The 20822-nt window shown below is 42.8% G+C and overlaps 1 protein-coding gene across 2 annotated transcripts in view; it reads left to right on the top strand.

Annotated features, from left to right (window-relative positions):
* The window catches only part of MARCO (macrophage receptor with collagenous structure), a 57786-nt gene that overhangs the window by 8992 nt on the left and 27972 nt on the right, over positions 1–20822 (top strand). For both annotated transcript variants that reach the window (XM_029605340.1, XM_029605339.1), the window contains exons 3-9: positions 4584–4889; positions 9054–9098; positions 9963–10052; positions 11244–11351; positions 11441–11476; positions 19838–19945; positions 20040–20093. In XM_029605340.1, the coding sequence (XP_029461200.1) occupies positions 4584–4889; positions 9054–9098; positions 9963–10052; positions 11244–11351; positions 11441–11476; positions 19838–19945; positions 20040–20093 (747 nt within the window). The remainder of the gene's footprint in view (positions 1–4583; positions 4890–9053; positions 9099–9962; positions 10053–11243; positions 11352–11440; positions 11477–19837; positions 19946–20039; positions 20094–20822) is intronic.

Raw genomic sequence — 20822 nt, 5'->3', positions numbered from 1 at the left:
TACTATCCCCCACCCTCTCGCTCCCATCAACACCAGGGCTCTCGCGACCATCCTAGGCAGCAAAGAGCCCTGAAGCCCCAGCCAGCACCTCAGTCATCTGCAAGGTTGGAGTTTTGACTAGATCATAGGAAGCATAGCCCAGTCACCCATACCAGGGGCAATGGAGCTGATGGTTGGGGAAAGCTGCGGTTCTTTGCAAACCAGTGGCCCAGTGTAACCTCAGACCAGTGGGTTCTGTCCATCATCCGTCAAGCGGTACCAATTGAACTTATTGGAAGCCCCACCAAGTTTCCCATGAGTCCATTTTGGGGCCCAGTAGCACATTAGGAGGTACTAATAACAGAGCTCTCCTCCATCTTAATGGCCAGAGTGGTCAAACCCATTTCATCACGGCAAAAAGGGTGGGGATTTTACTTCCAGTACTTCCTGATACCAAAGAAAACAGAAGGACTCCGTCCCATCCTAAACTTAAGGGCCTTGAACAAATTCATCAAAAAAGAAAAGTTTAAGATGGTTTCCCTGGGCACATTGATATCCTTCTTACAAAAAGGGGACTGTCTATGCTCCCTGGATCTAAAAGATGTGTACACACACATTGAGATCTTCCCAATTTACTGGAAATGTCTCTGATTCGATTTGGGAAACAGCACTTCCAGTATCACGTGCTGCCTTTTTGGGCTCGCATCAACCCCACATGTCTTTACAAAATGCCTGGCCATGGTGGTGGCACACCTTTGCAGACTGGGAGTTCACATTTTCCTGTATCTGGATGATTGGATGGTCAAGAGCACATCTTGGGCAGGGGCCAATGGGTCCATATGCTCAAGCATCTGGTGTTGGAGACACTAGGGTTCGTCATCAATTACCCCCAAGTCCCATCGCAGCCCATCAACTCAATTGGACTTTATTGCTGCCCTGCTAGACAAGGCTCAGGCCAAGCTCTTCCTGCCTCAACAAAGGGTCATCAACCTGATGACTATCGTGTCAGGGATTCAACAAGGCCAGCAGGTATCAGCTTGGCACATGTTGAAGCTGTTGGGCCACATGGCCAAAACAGTTCATGTTACGCCCTTGGCACATTTATACATGCTAAAGGCCCATTTGATCCTGAGGTCACAGTGGCATCAGGCCACACAGAACCTCCAGGATCATATCCAGGTCACCTTGTTTCTCCAGGACTCTTTGTCCTGGTGGTGACTAATTATAAATCTGGAATGGGGGAGCTCCTTTCAAAGTCCTCCTACCCAAATTGTCCTCACCACAGATGTGTCCACCTTGAGTTGGGGAGCTAATGTAGATGGGCTTAGCACGCAGGATCTATAGTCTGCCCAGTAACATCTTTATCAAATAAATTTCCTGGAGCTCCGGGCAATCAGGTAAACACTATCGACTCTCCGAGATTGGCTGTCCAACAAAATTGTCCTTATCCAAACCAACCAGGTAGCATTGTGACACTGTGATATGTCAAACAGGGAAGTATATGATTGTACCTCCTGTGACAGGATGCAGTCCTGATCTGGTCATTGGCCCTAACCCACGGGATGTTGCTCAGGGTTGTGTGCCTGGTCAGAATGGAAAACATAATAGTGGACAGATCGAGTCGCACCTTCAGACCACATGAATGGTCTCTGGGCAAGGGGTCACAAATTGGATCTTCCACCTCTAGGGAAGCCTGGATGTGGATCTTTTCACAGTGCTTTGGAACAGGAAGGTTCCTAATTTCTGCTCCCTGCTCCCATGCAACAAACCATACTCAGATGTCCTCACCAGACATTGGGGCGAAGGTCTCCTGTATGTGTATCCTCCAGCTCCACTGGTAGCGAAGACTCTCTTGAAGCTTCACAAATACAAAGGGACTATGATCCTCATAGCCCCTCATTGGCCAAGACAGGTCTAGTTTCCACTCCTCAGGGAGGTGTCCATCAGGAAACCGATCAGACTGGGGACTTCCCCCCCATCTCATCAAACAGGATTAAGGCAGGTTGCAACATTCCAACTTCCAGGCCCTGTAGATCACAGCCTGGACGTTGAGGGGTTAACATTGCAACCTCTTGGAAGATGTGTCTTGGGTCCTGGTGGCTTCCAGAAAACCTTCAACTAGAAAGTTCTATGGATTGAAATTGAGGAGGCTTTCCGTGTGGTATTAGCAGAAGGTCCTAAATCCATTTACCTGCTCCCCACAAAAACTGCTTCATTACCTTCTACACCTATCAGAGGCTGGCTTGAAGACCAACTCCATTAGGGTTCAGCTGAGAGCGACCAGTGCATACCACCATGGTGTAGATGATAAGCCGATCTATCTACAGTCTATAGTTGTACGTTTCATGCGGGGCCTGCTTCAGTTGAAGCCTCTCCTGTGTTTTGGACCTCAATGTGGTTTTAGCTCAACTAATGAAAGCTCCCTTTGAGCCACTACAATCCTGTGACCTGAAGTACCTAACCTGAAAGATCATATTTTTGGTGGAGATCACTTCAGAAGCAGGGTCAGCAAGCTCCAGGCCTTAGTGACTTATCCACCTTACACTACGTTTTTCATTGATAGGGTGCATAAGTAAGACCACCCTAAGTTTCTACCTAAGGTGGTGTTGGACTTCCTTCTTAACCAGTCCATCATCCTGCTAACATTCTTTCCCAGGCTCCATTCACACCAAGGCCTGCACAGTTTGGACTGCAAAAGAGCCTTAGCTTTCTACCTGGAGCGGACCAGAAGCCCATAGACAGTCCACCTAACTTTTTGATTCTTTTAATAGGAATAAGTTGGACATCACTATTGCTAAAGAGATACTTTTTTTTTTTTTTATTTTATTTTTATCATTTTCATACATTATTCAAGTAAGAAACTCTTACTTCCAGAGAAAACAAAGGAGCAAAAGTAAACATTTTCAAATAAATCATTAATTCAGTACATTGCTTAATCTAAACAATAATATATAAACTACAGGCAATCCACAATAAATACATCTTCAACTACTCTTACTCCCCTCTTTGAAGGTAATACTGGTACAGGGGGATGAAATTTTCGGGAGATATAAGAAGTATTTATATACACATAACAGGCTTTAAGTATCATATGCCTTATTTACTTAACATATCTTCATGGGTTAGCTGTTTATTAGGGATTGGGTAGTTATATTCCTGGCATAGATAAAATACTTCAACTGTTCCGGAAGAAAAAATATAAAGGAATCATTTTGAGAATGGACCAGGCATTTGCATGGATATCTTAATGAAAAAGAATAATCTGAGGCTTTAAAGAGAGAAATTCTCGCCTTCTCTCCTGGGTAACTCGAGTAAAATCTGGATAAATTCTGATCTCTTGAGAGAAGAAACCAGCAGTGATATTTTTAAAATACTTCTGCATTACTTGGCTAACATCGTGTTCACTGAGAAACGTGAACAAAGTGGCACGTTCATAAACTTCCTCAGATGAGCTTTCCAGAAATTGGGTCAAGTTCTCCAGAGCCTCAGATTGTTTCTGAATATTTTGCACATTAGTCGGCATTGATAAGAAAACCATTTTACTAACAGTAGGTATTTCTGAATCCTCAAACTACAAAATTTCTTTCAGATATTTTTTAAAAGTTATATAGGAATTTTCCCCCAAGACTTTAGGGAAATTTAATAGGCGTAGATTCAAACAACTATTATAATTTTCAAGATATTCCAACCTTCTATTGGCATTACTAAAGTCCTTAATTAGCTTTTCATTACAGTCTGTAATCTTTATAGTTGACAAACAGACACTTTCTAATTGTCTAGCAGACTACATCTCCTTCTTTTTTGCCTAGGTGGGATTGCATCTTGGGGGCCAATTCAAGGCTCACTCTGGCAGTGTTGGTGACCCACTTGTGAGCAGTTCCCATGGAGGAGATCTGCAGAGCTGCGACATGGGAGTTCTCTCCACACATTCACATCACATTATTGTTTGGATAGGGATGGAACATTGTTTGTGTTCAGGCTGCCTCTCCCCTGTTACCAACAAAACCAGTTGTTGTTGCGCCTGTTGGCACCTATTTTGGTGTTTTGATGGTCCTCTTTTATGTTGGGAGCCAGCCTGTAGCTAGGGATGCACCATGTGTGAGGGGCTGCCATCCTGCTTGTGCTCGGAGAAAGCAGAGTTGCTTATCTGTAACAGGTGTTACCCGAGGACAGCAGGATGTCAGTCCTCATGAAGCCTGCCTCCCACCCTGCGGAGTTGGGTTTCCACCACATGGGTTTCTTCTCCTTATTTTATTTTATCCTTGAATTCTATATTATAAGATTGAAGGAGACCCCATGTGAACATGTGATATAGTGCACGCATGAACATGCTCAACGAGGCTCAGTCAAAGTTCTAGAAACTTTGACACAAGTTTTCTGTGCTGGGCTCCATCCTAATGATGTCACCCATGTGTGAGGATCGACATCCTGCTGTCCTTGGAGAACACCTGCTACAGGTAAGCCACTCTGCTTTCCTTGTTTTAAGCCATTTCAAGCCCCTTTTATGGGAAAGGAGCAGGATAGAAGAACTAAATGTAATGTAATCTGTGGACGTGTAATATTTCTGTACCATAGAAATTCAACAATCCTTTCATTCTCTGCAGTATTTCACTTGCAGAAGGAAGTAAAAAATGTTCAACAAATGCAAGGGTTCATTTCTCAAGAAAACTATGCCAGATCTTCCTCCAATGAAACAGAAGTAAAGGCGATCAGCGAAACTTTTGTAAGCGCGACCAAAGATGAAAATTCCTCAAGATCCCATGATCTTTTTAATAAAGTGCATAACTTGTGCTGGAAGCTGAATAACGCAAAAACCTGCAGTGGACTTGAAAATGCCAAACAGTGGGATGACTTTGAGAAGGAAATCCAGAATTTATCGATGAGGATAGACAGTATCATACGGATTCCAGGTACTGCTTCATTGAATGTCTGTGTTCACTCAAGAATTTGGACCCAGGGGGGTCAATGTAATTACCATGTTGAGGTGAAAGTGGGCAACAAGTCCCAGTGTTTAAGAGTACACATGCCCAAAATTGACCAGCAGATGCATCAAAAAAGAACGTTTGGCACAAAAAACAGCTTCAAATAAGTACACCTACATAGAACGTAAGATGTATCATTCTGGGTTAGACCAAGGTCCATCAAGCCCAGCATCCTGTCTCCAACAGTGGCCAGTCTGGGTCACAAGTACCCGGGAGATCTTGTTAATCTCTCCCAGGGGTAGCAATGGCTTTCCCTAGTCTGCCTGGCTAATGATGTTTTATGGACATTTCCTCCAGGAACTTGTCCAAACTTCTTTATACTCTGCTATGCTAGCTGCCTTGACCATGTCTTTACTTCATAAAAACTAAGCTTCACCAGTGTCATTTATTTATATGGAATTGTTCAAAATGCCTGGAATTTTTTTTTATCCTTGTCTTTACAAAAATATTGGCAAGGTAATTAAAAACTTTTTTGTTAGTTGTTGATCTTGGCCGCCAAATATCAGGAACAACTTAATTTTACCGTGAGAAGGAATGTTGGTATGATAGATTGTTGATGAATATTAGCAAGAAAAAAAGAAACTCCACTTTAGCGAAGCTTTTTCTGAAAATATAAACATAACCTACTTCTCCCCATGGGTCACCTTCAGAAACTGCAGAGGAGATGAGTGATACCTCTGCAGCACTGGAATAGTTCAACACACTCAGGGTTCCTCCAGTGGGGGACCAGATATCTTCTGGGAAACCCAAGGGGAGAATTATCTAAACTTACCTCTGCTGTAGCTCCAATCAGAAATAATTTTTTGGAAAGCCCAGGTTAAAATCCAGTTTCAAAGAAACAAAAATTAGATTTTTGCAGAAATTGGTTTCTCCCAATTTCTTTATTTTTTAATCATAATTCTATGTTACAAGACTGAAGAGGAACCCAGGTGGACACATGGTATAGGGCATGCTGAGCATGCCTAGTGTCCTAGTCAAAGTCCTAGAAACTTTGACATAGGTTTTCCACATCGGGGTGCCATCCTGATGATGTCACCCATGTGTGAAGACTAACATCCTGCTGTCCTCGGAGAACACCTGTTACAGGTAAACAGCTCTGCTTTCTTATGGAGAGAGCAATGATGCACACAGGCCCAAATGTTTGCCCACCCCTGCCTTATAAGATCAATATAACATGGGGGTGAAAAGGGAATTAGAACATAAGGTTACTAAGAGCCAAGAGAAACAGTTAAGTATGAGAAAAAATAAGTGTAAGGCTTGCTGGGCAGACTGGATGGACCGGTTGGTCTTCTTCTGCCGTCATTTCTATGTTTCTATGTTTCTAATATGTCTGTGTGTTTGCTGCCCACACTCTAATAATTTTTTAACTGTTCATGATTCATCCAATTTCTCTCAAATTTCTGCCACTGAAAGCCGTTCTAGTAGAGTGTCCAGTGAACCCAGCACATTTATTTATTTATTTAGATTTTTATATTCCTCTTTTCGGCACTTCAAAGTGTACATCAAAGAGAATTACATTCAGATACCACAAGGCTTAAAATCTAATTTTGTACCCTAACAGATGGAATCTCTGTTTCTTTTATAGGGAAACAGGCTGGTTCAGTTGACATCTTAGGGAGATCAGAGCCCATTGTGATGGCGGCAAGCATATTTTAAGCTGCCCTGCCATTAATTACAGCCTGTTGGGCGGATTTTCAAAGCCCTGCTCGCGTAAATCTGCCCGGATTTACGCGAGCAGGGCCTTGCACGCCGGCGGCCTATTTTCCATAGGCCGCCGGCGCGCACAGACCCCGGGACTCGCGTAAGTCCCGGGGTTTTCGGAAGGGGGCGTGTCGGGGGTGGGCCCGGGGGTGTGGTTTCGGGCCAGGGCATTCCGGGGGCATGGCCGCGCCCTCCGGAACCGCCCCCGGGTCCAGTCTCGGCGCGCCAGCAGCCCTCTGGCGCGCGTGGATTTACGTCTCCCTCCGGGAGGCGTAAATCCATGGATAAAGGTAGGGGGGGGTTTAGATAGGGCCGGGGGGTGGGTTAGGTAGAGGAAGGGAGGGGAAGGCGAAAGAGAGTTCCCTCCGAGGCCGCGCAAAATCGGCAGCCTTGCACGCGCCGATCCAGGATTTTAGAAGATACGCGCGGCTACGCGCGTATCTTATAAAATCCAGCGTACTTTTGCTTGCGCCTGCTGCGCAAACAAAAGTACGCGATCGCGCAGTTTTTAGAAATCTACCCCCAAATGGATGTGGTCATCATAACCATGTGCATTTCTATACCAAAAGAAGGTAAGTAAACATCATGAAATGATCCCACATCTCTTTGTTAACTAAAAACAGCATCCAGCAGGAAAACATCTGTACTATAATCTGAGGACAATTTTCAGAAGCCATTTATCTGGGTAAAGGTATGCATGGGGATCGACGGGCCTACTTTTAGCGGAGGCATTCCCGGGATCAGGGTTGGGTTGGGGGAGGCAGCAACATGCGTAGTTTTGTATTTTCACGACTGTGTGTGTTGTTTTCCCATGGAAAAAGTACCCACAGAAAAAGGAGAGGCAGATCTCTTTTTCCAAGGGCCAGTTTTTTCATAGGGAGTCTGCTCCTACTGTCCCTTTGAGAAATAGTGCAAAGTCTGTGGATAATTTCAAAATGACCTCTCATGCCCAATATGTTACTGTGACACAGGGATTCCCATAAGGAAGTTGATCTTTTAAAGTGAAATAAATATTTATTTTTCTTGATGATTCAAAAGAAAGAGAAACTCTTGGCTGACATCTTGGTGAATGTATACAGAAGAGGGGAAGAATGAGATTTAAAAAAAAAAAAAGACTAAATTTTAATCCAACACAGTACCTTAACCCATTCAAAGATTCAACAGAAATGTAGCAAAAATAACAGTCGGGTAATGGAAGTTGACAATCAAAGACTATGTAATTCAAATAAAAAAAAAAAGATCGCTATCTACTTGTAGTGACATAATTACATTGCACTGTGCCATTGTGTGGGTGAAAAATCCCCCAGATAATAGCAATGAAATATTCCCCCATATTTCTACATCACAATAGAATGAAGGATGGTCCACGTTCCAGGCCCCCATTCAAACCCAAGGTGGTCGTCTCAACATAGTTTAAGTCAGCAATTTAGGACTTCTCGTCGTGTAACCCTGCCTGTGTATGCAAGCACTGCTGCCTGGATCACACACTCAGGCTTCTTACCTTAGCTGCAGGCACAGAAAGTAAGATTACCTTCTACTGAACAAGCATTTATGTCCCCCCTTCTAGCAATTTAAAAGCTCAGCTAGTGTAGCACAAAATTATCATTTCTAGAAGCACCACCTAGCACTGGGAACAAGTGCATGGATATCTTTGCCATCCTCGGCTTAGAGGCAGATGATCGCAGGCCCTTTTTACAGCAAGCTCATCTAAAACAAGTGGAAGGTTTGCCTTCACAAAGCAAGTCTTGTCCAGCGTTTGCTTGGAGAGATCACCTCTGTTACTTCTGAACATCAATCAGCTACAGACTACTGATTACTTTACATAAAACCTAATCTAGATTACCTTAGTGCCAAAAATGCTTATCTTCCAAAAATGTACCATCTCCCATTAAACTCCCAGAGTCACATTGGACCCAGTTTTTGCCTGCTGCCCAGGATGGGAAAATACCTGGACAGTCAAACCCACAGAGTTATCTCTGTGTGCAGGAGAACACAGAAAAGATGACCTATTTGACTCAAATATCCACTAGGAGGAAAATATGAACAAATGACTACAAGAAACTGGTATTGCATCTGCCACTGGACAGCAAACTGATTACTTTTCCATTAAGTAATCCTTCATTGTGATCTCTTAACTGGCTGCTAAATCAAATGACAGGATCACTAGTTTCTGTAACTAGTTACTTTGACAATTCTGCTTAATAGAAGAGTCAGATCTTGCTCTAGCAAGTCTTCTTTATGACAACTAAATTCACTGCCCGCCCTCCTTCAGCCGACCCCCTTTGTGATACAAAGGTAGCATTCCAGTTTCAAACATTCACAGAGAAGGTCATATATTTGTCTAGCCCAATACCACAGCTCTAAAGCATACACTTAAATCTCTACTTGCAGGGCCAGCTGGACCAAAAGGAAGCAAAGGTGATAGTGGAGCCCCAGGTGAGTACATGTGTTATGAGCGCCTGGCTCACTCAGACATATCCGGTTCAAGACACTTTCTTGGCATGTCAGTTTGTACATTTGTTGCCACAGTAACCCATGAAGAGGTGAAAAGAAAGGATTACAAGGTGAGTAGAGAAATAATAAGGACGATGGCCGGGTTATGGGGAGGTTCAGTATCGTCTCCAATCGTATTGAGATCCATAGTCAGTAGGATGGCGAGCGGCAAAGGTATTCACTTAGTCACCCGAATAACTTTAGCCAACTATTCAGTGGAACACATCTCCTACCGATACACTCGACTAAAGGTTTCCGGGTGGCTTTATCCAAATCAGTTTAGTCATCCTACTGAATATACCTGGATAACTTAAACTTAATCAACTATATTCAGAATACAGGGTAGCCAGCTAAGTAAAAAAACAAACAAAGAAAACAGAAAAGCCCCCTGTTTTGGGTGAATAGCCCCCCCAAAATGCATAAGAAACAGTCAGGGAGTAGCGCCTGATCCCCCTAATCTTCCAAAATAAACAGCAAGGTCATGGCTGTAGCAGCCCCAGGCAGCTCTCCCTCACATTTTAAGGTTGAAGTTGTGTTTCTGTTTTTTATTGGTTATGTTAAGATGGTGAGGCAGATGGGGGAAAGGTGGGTGGCTGATTGTATTTGTGGGTATTTGAGATTTATTGTGACCCGCTTTGATGATTATAAAATCATGGGATATCCAGAAGAATAAATGGAATAAATAAATAAAGCGCTGACGTCTAAAAAGAAAAGACCGTTAAGTGTTGAGTGGAAATGGGACGGTGTTTCTCAGTCGATTTATTTCAGATTCTGAGCGTGAAATATTATTTGCTAATTTCATTTCAGGTGAGCAAGGTCAGAAAGGAGAACCAGGACTTAAGGGAGAAGAAGGCCACCCGGGAAAACCAGGAACGAAAGGCAATGATGGGATGAAAGGTGAGCCATGGACGGGCTGCTTCCTGGATCATTTAAAAGTGACCCGCAGATCGGTCATGTTTCCACTCAGGTCATTGAAATACATCTATATCTTCCAATTCGGTTAGAAAGGAAATGAAATACAATTTGGCAGGGTCCAATTTACTCTCAGTTGTGAGGAATAAACGATGATGATGATGATAATGATGATGATGAAATATAAAGAAAGTGAGCTCCTTCCCACCTCCTAACACACAAGACCTCTTCCCACCCCAAAACACACAAATCCCATCATCCTTTCCCTCCCCAGACAGGCAAACACACCTCTTCCCACCCCCCCATATCTCATCCCATCCCAAATCCATAACCCCTGTCACCCCTCGCTACCCCTTGCACACAAACTCACTTCTTTTATCAACACACAAACCCTAAATTCCCTTCTTAGTCCAAACACGCCCTCAAACCTGACATATCTTCTCGCCCCAAATGCACAAAATCCAGAAACCTTCTCACTCCGGACACTCAAGCCTGAACCCAGGTGCCCTAGGCGAACTTTTAGTCATTCACCACCACCCCCCCCCCCCCACCCAACGTAACTATTGGTGGCAGCTCCAGGCACTGTGCTCCTTCCTACTGGCGGCAGCGGCTCCAGCACCTCGCTCCTTCCTACTGGCGGCAGCGGCTCCAGCACCGCGCTCCTTCCTACTGGCGGCAGCGGCTCCAGCACCTCGCTCCTTCCTACTGGCGGCAGCGGCTCCAGCACCTCGCTCCTTCCTACTGGCGGCAGCAGCTCCAGCACCGCGCTCCTTCCTACTGGCGGCAGCGGCTCCAGCACCTCGCTCCTTCCTACTGGCGGCAGCGGCTCCAGCACCGCGCTCCTTCCTACTGGCGGCAGCAGCTCCAGCACAGCGCTCCCTTCTTTGATGGCATTGGCTCTGATACAGCGCCTGGACCTCTTGCTGGCAGGATTTTGACACCCCTCAAAATCCTGGCACTCCAGCTGACCACCCAGATTGCCCAATGGAAGCACTGCCCCTGCGCAAACCCCCTCTTCTAACATCGATTGTCCATTTACTAAATTAAACTAAGAACAGAACTGCAGCAAATCACCTTTAATGCAGCCCGGTTATAGACTGAAAATATCAGTAGCTTTGCACAGTCTGATCTCCATTTATCCATGTTTTTTTTGTTTATTATTATTTTTATTACTAGGGGAACAAGGCAAAAATGGTGAACAGGGATTGAAAGGAGATACTGGCCCAGCAGGAGCTGGAGGGGCTCCCGGAGCTCCTGGCGAAAAAGGAGACCCAGGGTCAGATGGTATGGAAATAGTAAAACAATCATGTTTTTAACATTTGCTTCAGTTATTAAACTGTAGCCTAAGCTAAGAAATATATATTCTATTTTAGGTGCTAAAGGTGATCCTGGACAGAAAGGAGAAAATGGTAAGCCCTAGAATTTCAGCTCTGGTCTTATGCGCACATATAACTTTGCAACAAAAATTGGATAAGATTCTTTTGATATCCGATTCTTGCCTTATCAAATTAAAATGAAGTGTAAAATGGAAGATGGGGGGGGGGGGTGTTGGGGGGAATAAGGAACAGCCCAGGGGCTCGGTGGCAGTGATGAGGCCTGGGCTCAGATCCTGTTTCCTGGAACGGCTGGGGCCAAAGGCAAGAGATGTCACGGAGGCAGACGTCAATGCCCAACAGTGACACCTAGTGGCTGGACTTAGGGCGCACAATCGCAGCACCAGGGAAAGTTACTGCAATAACTGGGCTAAGTGAGTGGGGATGGGGACATAAAATACCTTAAGGCAAAATCCCTGAGTAGCTGTGAATGAAGGTTCATGGTGCTGCAGATCAGTGACTGCTGTTTCCGACTGAGCCGGGAGACAAAAAGATCAGAAGTAAAAAAAAAAAATAATAATAATAATAAAATGGAATGAGGAACCACAAAATCACTGTATGATTAGATGGATAAAGGGGAGCTGCTGATGTGGAAATCCATCAGTTTACATTACTAATTGGTAATTAAGACTGCAGTGTAGATTCCTTATGAAGAACTCATGTAATCCCAGCACTGCTGGGGTGCAGAACAGACGTGCATACCCATGGGCAATGCTAATTCAATCTGGTAAATAGAACGTGGCCTGATTCTCTTCTGACAAGGAGGAGTTTTTCACCAGCACAAAGGATGACTTAGTGGTTCTGACTGCCACCTGCCAACTGAATTATCTAAAGAAGGTGCTAGATAGAGATTCTGTTCTAGCCCAGAAAAAAAATCCCCCCTCTCCCCCCCCCCCCCCTCAAATTTCTCCAGTCTCCTCTCTTCCTAGAAGCTTGCTACTCCAGTAAAGAACATTTCTTTTGGTTAATTCTTTTTTTTTTTTAATGTATTGCATTTTCACAAATTGACAAGCATTACAGCTTATAGATTATTTATTTATTTATTTATTTATTTATTTAAAGGCTTTTATATACCGACGTTCATGTATTGGTACATATCACGTCGGTTTACATAGAACTAAGTTAGAAATTACATCGAACAGGAAGGAACAATTAATAGGGCTAATTATAGATAATTATCTTATTTCAGTACGTAATGTATCTCACTTGTAATAGTAAGGAAAAAGGAGGAGTTCCAAGATATAAAATTACAGGAGCAAATTTTTGCAGTGGTAATAATAAAAAAGACAACTGAAAAGCTGTCACTGTGCCATTTACATATAATTACCTCAATCGAGTTTATTCATTTTAGACAGTACCGATCGGAGGACAAGAATCTAAATATATACGCAAATGGTCCGGATCAAAATATGCACGTTTAGCACTTTGATGAGTTATGATACATTGACAAGGAAATCTAAGATTAAACTTAGCACCCATAGCCAAAACCTCAGGACGCATTTGGGAAACCTTTTCCTACGTTCCTGTGTGAAACAGTTGATATCAGGAAAAATCCAGACAGGATATCCAAGAAGTAAAGATTGCCTGTGGCGGAAGAAAGATCTCAATATTAAATCTCTATCCTGAGAGAAAACACATGACAAAAAAAAAAGAGTCCCTCATCTACTTATTGGAATATCTGTTGAAGTTTCCAAAAGCTGAGTTAAATCCGGTTCTGCCTCCAAAGCTTGCTCCGATGTATCTGGTTTTGATGTAGGCATAATTTCTTGAGGAATTTCTAATATCTCAATAAGATACTTCTTAATCAAGTCTGTAGGAGACATTTGATTAGATTGAGGGAAATTCAAAACACGTAAATTTAAGTAACAAATAGAATTTTCAATATTTTCCAATTTTCTCTGATGTGAAAAATCAGACTTGATTAACTGATCTTGATTTTGCTGTAGAGAGGAAACCTTAACTTCTAAAGCAGAAATGTTTTGCGTAAGAGAAGCAGTTTCCAATTCCAAAGCTTGAAATCTTCCAGCAAAAACAGAAGTTACCTCCACTAAAGAGGAAATAGACCTCTCTAAGACCATTAAAGCAGACCACAGAGTCCATGGTAATAACCGATGGCTTCAGTAGGGCTGGGCGTATTATATTAAATTCCATACCTCGATCTTCTTGTCCAAACTTCGACTCCCCAGAATCTCTGCTTTTACCTTTTTTATTTTATTTATTTTATTTTTTTATTTAACAGCTTTTTTATACCGACATTAGAGGGCACATCATATCGGTTGACATCTGAACAAAAGGTGGAAAATACAAAAAACAGGGCGGGGGGAAAGGGGAGCAACAAGAGTAACAATTTGCAACAAAGGTGGTGCAGCTAGAAGGAGGCTCTATATGTGAGCCTGAAAAGTTGAAACTAAAGGGTTAAAGATATTTACATATTAACATATTAACATAGTGCTTAGGGCGGTGAGGGTTAATTGCAAGGTGAGGAGGTAAAGGTGGCAGTGGTAAAGGGAACTAGTCAGGATATGCCTGGTGGAAAAGCCAAGTTTTCTGCATTTTCCTGAATTTGTATGGGCAGGGCTCGAGGCGGAGGTTTGTCAGTAGAGCATTCCAGTGAATGCTTTTAAAGTTGAAACTTTCGCCGGGGAGGGGGGGAGACCGACACATCGGCTCCTGGCGTAGAGCTCTTCAAAACCGCCGAGGCCTCAAAGCTGGAAATAGGAGCCGGCATTAACACGGTCACTCTCCCAGCATGAGAAGTTTCATCCGAACCCACCAATCTAGGACCCAACGGTCCACATGGCGGTGAAAAGAAATCCAGATTTAGTGGCACTGTAGGTAAAGGAGGAGTAAGCGGTGCTCCGAGGCTAAGCATGGTCTGAATGTCCGGTGACCAATCCATCCGCTCCTCGTGGGCCGCCACCAAGGACGCCTCTGGAGAAATAGCACTAGCAGCCGGGTAGAGAAACCCCTAGATAGTCGGTTGCAATGAATCTTGGATGGGGTAGTTGACCCCATTTCCTAATCTCTGCCTTCCTCTTGGTATGCAGCATTGTGGAAAAGTTATTTAAAGAAACGAGGAGCTCCACCGTCCCGTGCCTTCATCTGGCGGCCATCTTGGACTTTTTTTTTTTTTTTAATAAAACCACAAAAAAAAAAGATTTTTGATTTAAAGAAAATCCCATTCCATGTTTGAGGTTTCATGGGTGAGTTTGACAAATACTGCCACCCTGACTCCAAAGTATTTATTTATTTATTTATTTAAAGAGTTTTCTATACCGGCATTAGTCGAAACATCACATCAGTTTACATCAAAAATGAAAAGGAAGGAAATTACAAAAAACAGGGCAGAGGGTAGGGGGCACAATGAACCAATAGGAAAGCAAGAAAGGCATAGGAACAAGTCAACACGTGATCAAGCGAGCCTTAATGACAAAATCAGAGTCAAAATCTGTACTAACAAGTACTAACATGAATCCTTCTATTGCCTGGACTCAGGAAGGTGAACCATGCTCAGATATTATTTTATATTCTTATTTATTTATTAGGCTTCATTAACTGCCTTTTTGAAAGGAAATTTTCACCCAAGGCAGGATACGATGGTATTAAGCACAGGGTCATAATCTACTGGTGCTTCTATTGTACTTGGTGTACAGGGTATTACAACTAACATTGGTAAACAGACCAATTATATAACTTGACTTACACACATGCATACGAATATTGAAGTGCATAAATGAGACATAGAGGTGACTTTTCAAAGGAGTCACACGTGTAAATGTAACAACTATTGTAGCAATTTTCAAAAGCCATTTACCCACATTAAGTGCACTTAACGTGGGTAAAAACCTATGAACAATTCAATGATATATATTGTAGCAATTTCAAAAGCCCACTTAGACAGGTAAAGTGCATTTACAAAGGCAAAACACAGTTTTAAGCGTGATAATGGTAAATGATAACATTGGTGCAGCTGAATTTACAGATTACGTATAACACAACTTGGATGTAAATAGAATTGATACTGCTGAATTTACAGATTATATACAACAGAACTTGGAAATAAATAGAGCTAGTTATAGGGTAGGCAGCGCTATAAATAAAATTGATTTATAGGATAGGCACATTACAGGATATGTAAGCAAGTGATTGTAATCCGCCGAGTACTTTTGATCATGCGGGACATAGATTATTTTAAAATAAATAAACTAAGCGATGTCTCCATATGTCAAGGTGGATGCAAGGTGTAGTTAGTCACTCTTACTATTAAATGCTTGGCTAAAAAGCCAAGTTTTCATCTGCTTCCCGAAAATGAGGCTCTGGGTTGGGGGAAATATGGCATCCTCTGTATGCGATTGGGTAGCCTTCTCTCCAGTAGACTGATCTAGCATCTACGAAACTAATAATTTAAATGTGGATAGTGAGTGTACAGACACAGGTAGTCTACTGGCCAATAGTAAGACGATTTGTAACCATTCTTATTGCTAAATCAACATTTGAAAAGAGGAGTTGGCAGAGTACAGGGAGGTCGATGCACTAAAGTGCAAAGTGATTTTTCAAAAGAGGGCTGTGTGCAAAACAACATGCAAAATGCCCCAAAATGCTGACATTTTCCTGTTATGCTCATCTAGTGTGTGAAGCCCCCTTTTATAAAATCACTTCACCCTTATCCCCTTTTGCAAATATAAACTTTCAAGCATAGTGTACCACCAGCAAAAGTTTCCTAAAATTGAGTTAATGCACTGCTGTGATGCAATATCATGCAAAGCAGCTCATTAATTCAGAACTCAGCAAAAAGTGGCGAGCAAAAACATCGATGCAGGCCAATTTGTTTGCAAAAAGGGAAAAAAAAGATAACAAAGCGTAGTTACCTTTTTTTCTAGCCTTTTGCAAGGGTAGAAAATATACACAAGAATGAAGCCACCAACCTGTGGGATATTCCACTGGTTACTACGATGCCTCATGGTAAAGAATGGAAGAACCGTTTAACAAACACATCTGCATGCATATGGTGCCTCTGACCGAATGCTAAGGTGCATACAAAGGAGAGAGCGCATGTTTTTTGTTGGGCTGGAATGAGGGAGCAATCAATGCTGTGCTGGGCACATTGCACCAGACCTCAGGAAAGAAGCAGTAAGAGAAGTACCAACACATCCATGTGGGGTCTGAGCTTGGGAATCACAGCTTATTTAGTCCGTACTGCTGAGTTAACTTTCCAACGCACTGGGGCCTGCTAACAGAAAGAGTCCAGCCCTGGTTAAAGCATCAAGGAAGCCAGGGTTCAAATTTTGCTTTTCCCAGTAACATTCCTTGTAACCTTGGGCAAGTCACTTTATCTTCCATTGAACAGGCAGCAGCCTAACTTTCAAAGCTATCCGCGGACAAGCATTTACGCAGGGAAGTGGACGCATGCTAGTAGGTTGTAAACGGTGTGGCAGGAGCTGCACAATTTATACAATATTGCGTATTTCTACCCTGAAAATACTTGCGTATGTTTCAATGCATGCAAGTATCTCCAATACAAGAGAAACGTACTTTCTTTCCTTGTTTTATAAACCTACACATGTATATTCCAACAGGTCAATTTTATAAAGTGCCTGCATGCGCCCCTACACGTGTGTAGCAGCGTGCAAGTGAAGAAATGCTAGAATTTATAATTGTGTAAGCAATTACGCATGTATGTTTTAAAATGCGCCAACCGCGCATAAGTATGCTCCTAATTTTAAGAGGTTACTTGAGCAAAGCTAGCGCACTTGTCTTCCATAGGACTTTCTCGGCTTTTAGGCGCATATGTCAGTGAATTTTAAAACCCGCTTGCTCGAGGCACATTCCCAGTTTTCCAGTTAGTCCTCCAGTTTGCCCAGTTAATAGCGAGGTTCTTCATCTTGCATGCCGCCCAGTTGACCCGGACCCCTCACCCTGCCCTGTAAGTCTTAAACCGTGAGCTCTGCAGGCTTACTCGTCCTCAGGAGCAGCAGTACAGTTACGTGGATATCTAGCGTACACGCACCGCGGGTTTCATTTTTAAAATTCAGAGTTATGGGCGCAAATCTTGGCCCCGCCCCGAACACCCATGCCCTGAACGTGCCCCGCCCCTTTATTCCTCACGCGTGCACGGGTAAACACGCGTGTATTTTGCGGCTTTATAAAATCTGCGTTGCTTGCACGCGGCCCGCATACACGCATGTGTGGGCATTTTTGTACGAGCAATGCTTTTAAAATCAGCCTGTAAGTGCGTATAAAACTAAAGCATGTGTGCGTAATAACTCTGATTTATACACAGAGGCTGGAGATTTATAAGGTATGCACGAATACCGTTGTGAAAATGCTTGCGTGCATACTTGAAATCACCAGTTCACCCCTAACTCTGCTGGGTTCACCCACTCCTTCTCCAATCCACCTAGGCCCTCTAGCATTTCACCTTGAACCCCCACCAGTTCACCTCCCACCCAAAAACTGCAGCCAACAGACAAGTTTGATTTCATTTGCACCAGTCAATGAGCAGGTGCAAAAGTGTCCAAGTAGGTTTGGCAATGTATATACATACATCTCTTATAAAATAGCAACTAATATGCATACTTCTGAACCTCGTCCCAGAAAGCCCCTTCCTGTCCCTTTTTTTTTTGCTGGTAAAATGCAGGCATGAAATGGAAAATATGCGCAGACTCTCAACATTTATAAAATAGTATGTCTGCACGTACGTGGTACTTACATACGTATTTGCTATTTTTATGTGCAAAAGCATTTGAAAATGTATTCCTTAGATTGTAAGCTCTTTGAGGCAGGGACGTACCTGGAAACATATTGTAAACCATCTTGAGATAAAATTAGAAAGGGGGTCTAGAAATACAAAATATTATAATTTTATTATTAAGTTTTGTAGGTTGAGGATGCTATAAGTACAAATCTGGAACAAACAATGCATTAGAAATAACTCAAGTCCAATTCTATTCTATTCTATTCACTTTAAAGGGGAAGTAGCATCAACTAGCAAACATAAAACCTAAATTCTTACCGTCTTTTTATGGCCTCTCAAGTATTTTACTTTCCTATTTATCTGATATCTCATTTGACAAACGTAACATTAAAGGAGCAATAAAATGGTGACAGGAGGGTGGCCATCTTGTTTATCAGAATTCTGAGCTGCCATTATGCACGGCAGTTGACGATGTTACAGCTCTTTGAGTTATATTTTAATTTTAGATTTAATGATTTGCCTTTCCAAATCTAACTTCAAGAGGAGTTACACTTTTGGTACTGTGATTGATTCCTCTGCCCAAGAAGAGTTACAATCTAAGTTGTACCTGAAGGTTAAGTAATTTCTCCAATATCACAAGGAGCATCAGGAGAAGTGGAATTTGACCCCTGGCTTTCGGCCTGCTGCTCTAACCACTAGGCTACTCCTCCAGTCTCCCTAAGTAAATATAAAAGTCAAGGAGAGAGAGTGCTCTGCTAATGCACATATTTGGTGCAGTAATCAAAAGTTTAAAAGCAAACCCAGAGAACCGTGTACCTCAGGGTACAATCCCTTCCTTTTGTGTCAGCTGTGAAGCCCAAAAGTACAACTTTGAATTTGGCATACCCTATCCTTCTGGTTACTTCTCCTTTAAACAGTTGTTTTAAACCTGTCAGTATGGCTGCCCAATTCCTGCAGATACAATGTCTTTTAATATCATATCTCTGGAAATCTTTGCCCAGAAATAAATGCTATGTGCGTTCAGAATTTGCATCTGGCATTCCGCGATGAGATTAATACTTCCAAAAGGTTTTTTTTCCTCCCATGGATTTAACCATTAGAGAACATGAAACTCTTTAGCCATTCAGGTCTGTGTATAAACTGAATGTTTCAATCTTTCCCATTTTCATTTGAAGGAATGTCATGATGAAATGGTTCTGTATTAAAAAGATCTGTTCATTGTATTGTGGATACTAAGGACAATTAAAAAAAAACAAAACCCAGTTGATATCCTATTTTAATTTTTTGAATCTCAGGGTGTTGAATAGGAGAAAATGCTTATCAGATCATATCGATATTTGTGTATGTGTGTGCACCCCTTATAACTTTTGAAAGGATAAACCTGGGGAGTGTTGCTACGGGGGACATGAGAAGGGTGCAAAGTGGAGAATTTTGCCATGGGACCCCTTGTTCTGGTTAGTAAATCTGGCCTGCCTCAGGGCCACTCAGCTCTGACTGTGCTTTATATGCACCTCCAACCTGATGGGTCTCTGCACATCCACAAACTCAAGTATGGTGTGCTCTAAAAGCAAAGAAGAGAACTCTCAGACACACAGGTGGACGGCTGCATTTCCTGAAACAGTTCTCGCGATTGGTGGCTTCCGTGGGAGGGCTTGGTTGATCTCTCACAACATTCATTAATGTTGCTCTCTGTCCAATTTCAGGTGATCCTGGAGATAAAGGGTTGGAAGGGGTTGCAGGCCCTGCAGGAGAACCTGGAATTGCCGCACTGAAGGGGGAGAAGGGTGACCCCGGCACAAATGGAGATCCAGGTGCCCATTAATCTCGGGACTTCATTTTAGAAAATTGGAAGCAGGGCAAATTCATTTATATGGCATGTTTTTCTTCTTTGTCTTTCCCCTTCAGGAGTACCAGGAATAGCAGGACTTCGGGGTGAACAGGGAGAAAAGGGAGAGGCAGGTAATGAGAGCTGTAAATACCTCTTACAGTAAGACACAAGAAACAAGCGAGGACGCGATACAACTGGATGAGATTGAAAGAACGTTCTGGAAAAGGAAAGAGTTCACAGCTACCCGTACTAGAGACATCAACTGCAGCTAGATGCACAAAGCAGTGCAATAGACTGCACAGTGAACACACATACACACATTCTTGTGCACACATACACCAACTCGTAGAGTTAGTTATCGCCATGAAGACAGCAGTTAATCCTTGCCAAAGTACAAGTCTGTGCAAAAATAACACATTGGAGCTAACAATTTTGCATAAAATGCATTTTTAAGTAAACCAATGTATTAAGTGGCATCAAAACCAGCAGCTCGCAGCTCAGTGGTCAACAGACCACTGAGCTGCAAGCTCAGACCTCATCTGCCCGCCCATTGGTCTGAAGACTTCCCCTTCTTCTGGTTTCATATTATCCCCTCCATCCATGCTCCACCAAAACTCCAACGCAGACAAAGATATATGGGAACACAGACTCCCACGTACACAAGCATAAGACACCCACACACAAAATACCCACACAAACCAACCAGATCCTATTCCCTGGGGTTTCATTTGTGCATTTGGATCCAAATGCAGCCACTATCAGAGCTCTGGGAAACTGTAGGGGGAGCCCTTAGTGGAATTCCTGGTGGAACTTTTAATTGGAGGTAAATATTAGAGAGGGATCTAACAAATACAGAACCC

Source organism: Rhinatrema bivittatum, chromosome 6 (assembly GCF_901001135.1).
Source record: "Rhinatrema bivittatum chromosome 6, aRhiBiv1.1, whole genome shotgun sequence".
In the NCBI taxonomy this organism is placed as follows: domain Eukaryota; kingdom Metazoa; phylum Chordata; class Amphibia; order Gymnophiona; family Rhinatrematidae; genus Rhinatrema; species Rhinatrema bivittatum.
Note: the sequence above shows the minus strand (reverse complement) of the source record. Positions and strands in the feature narration are given on the sequence as shown.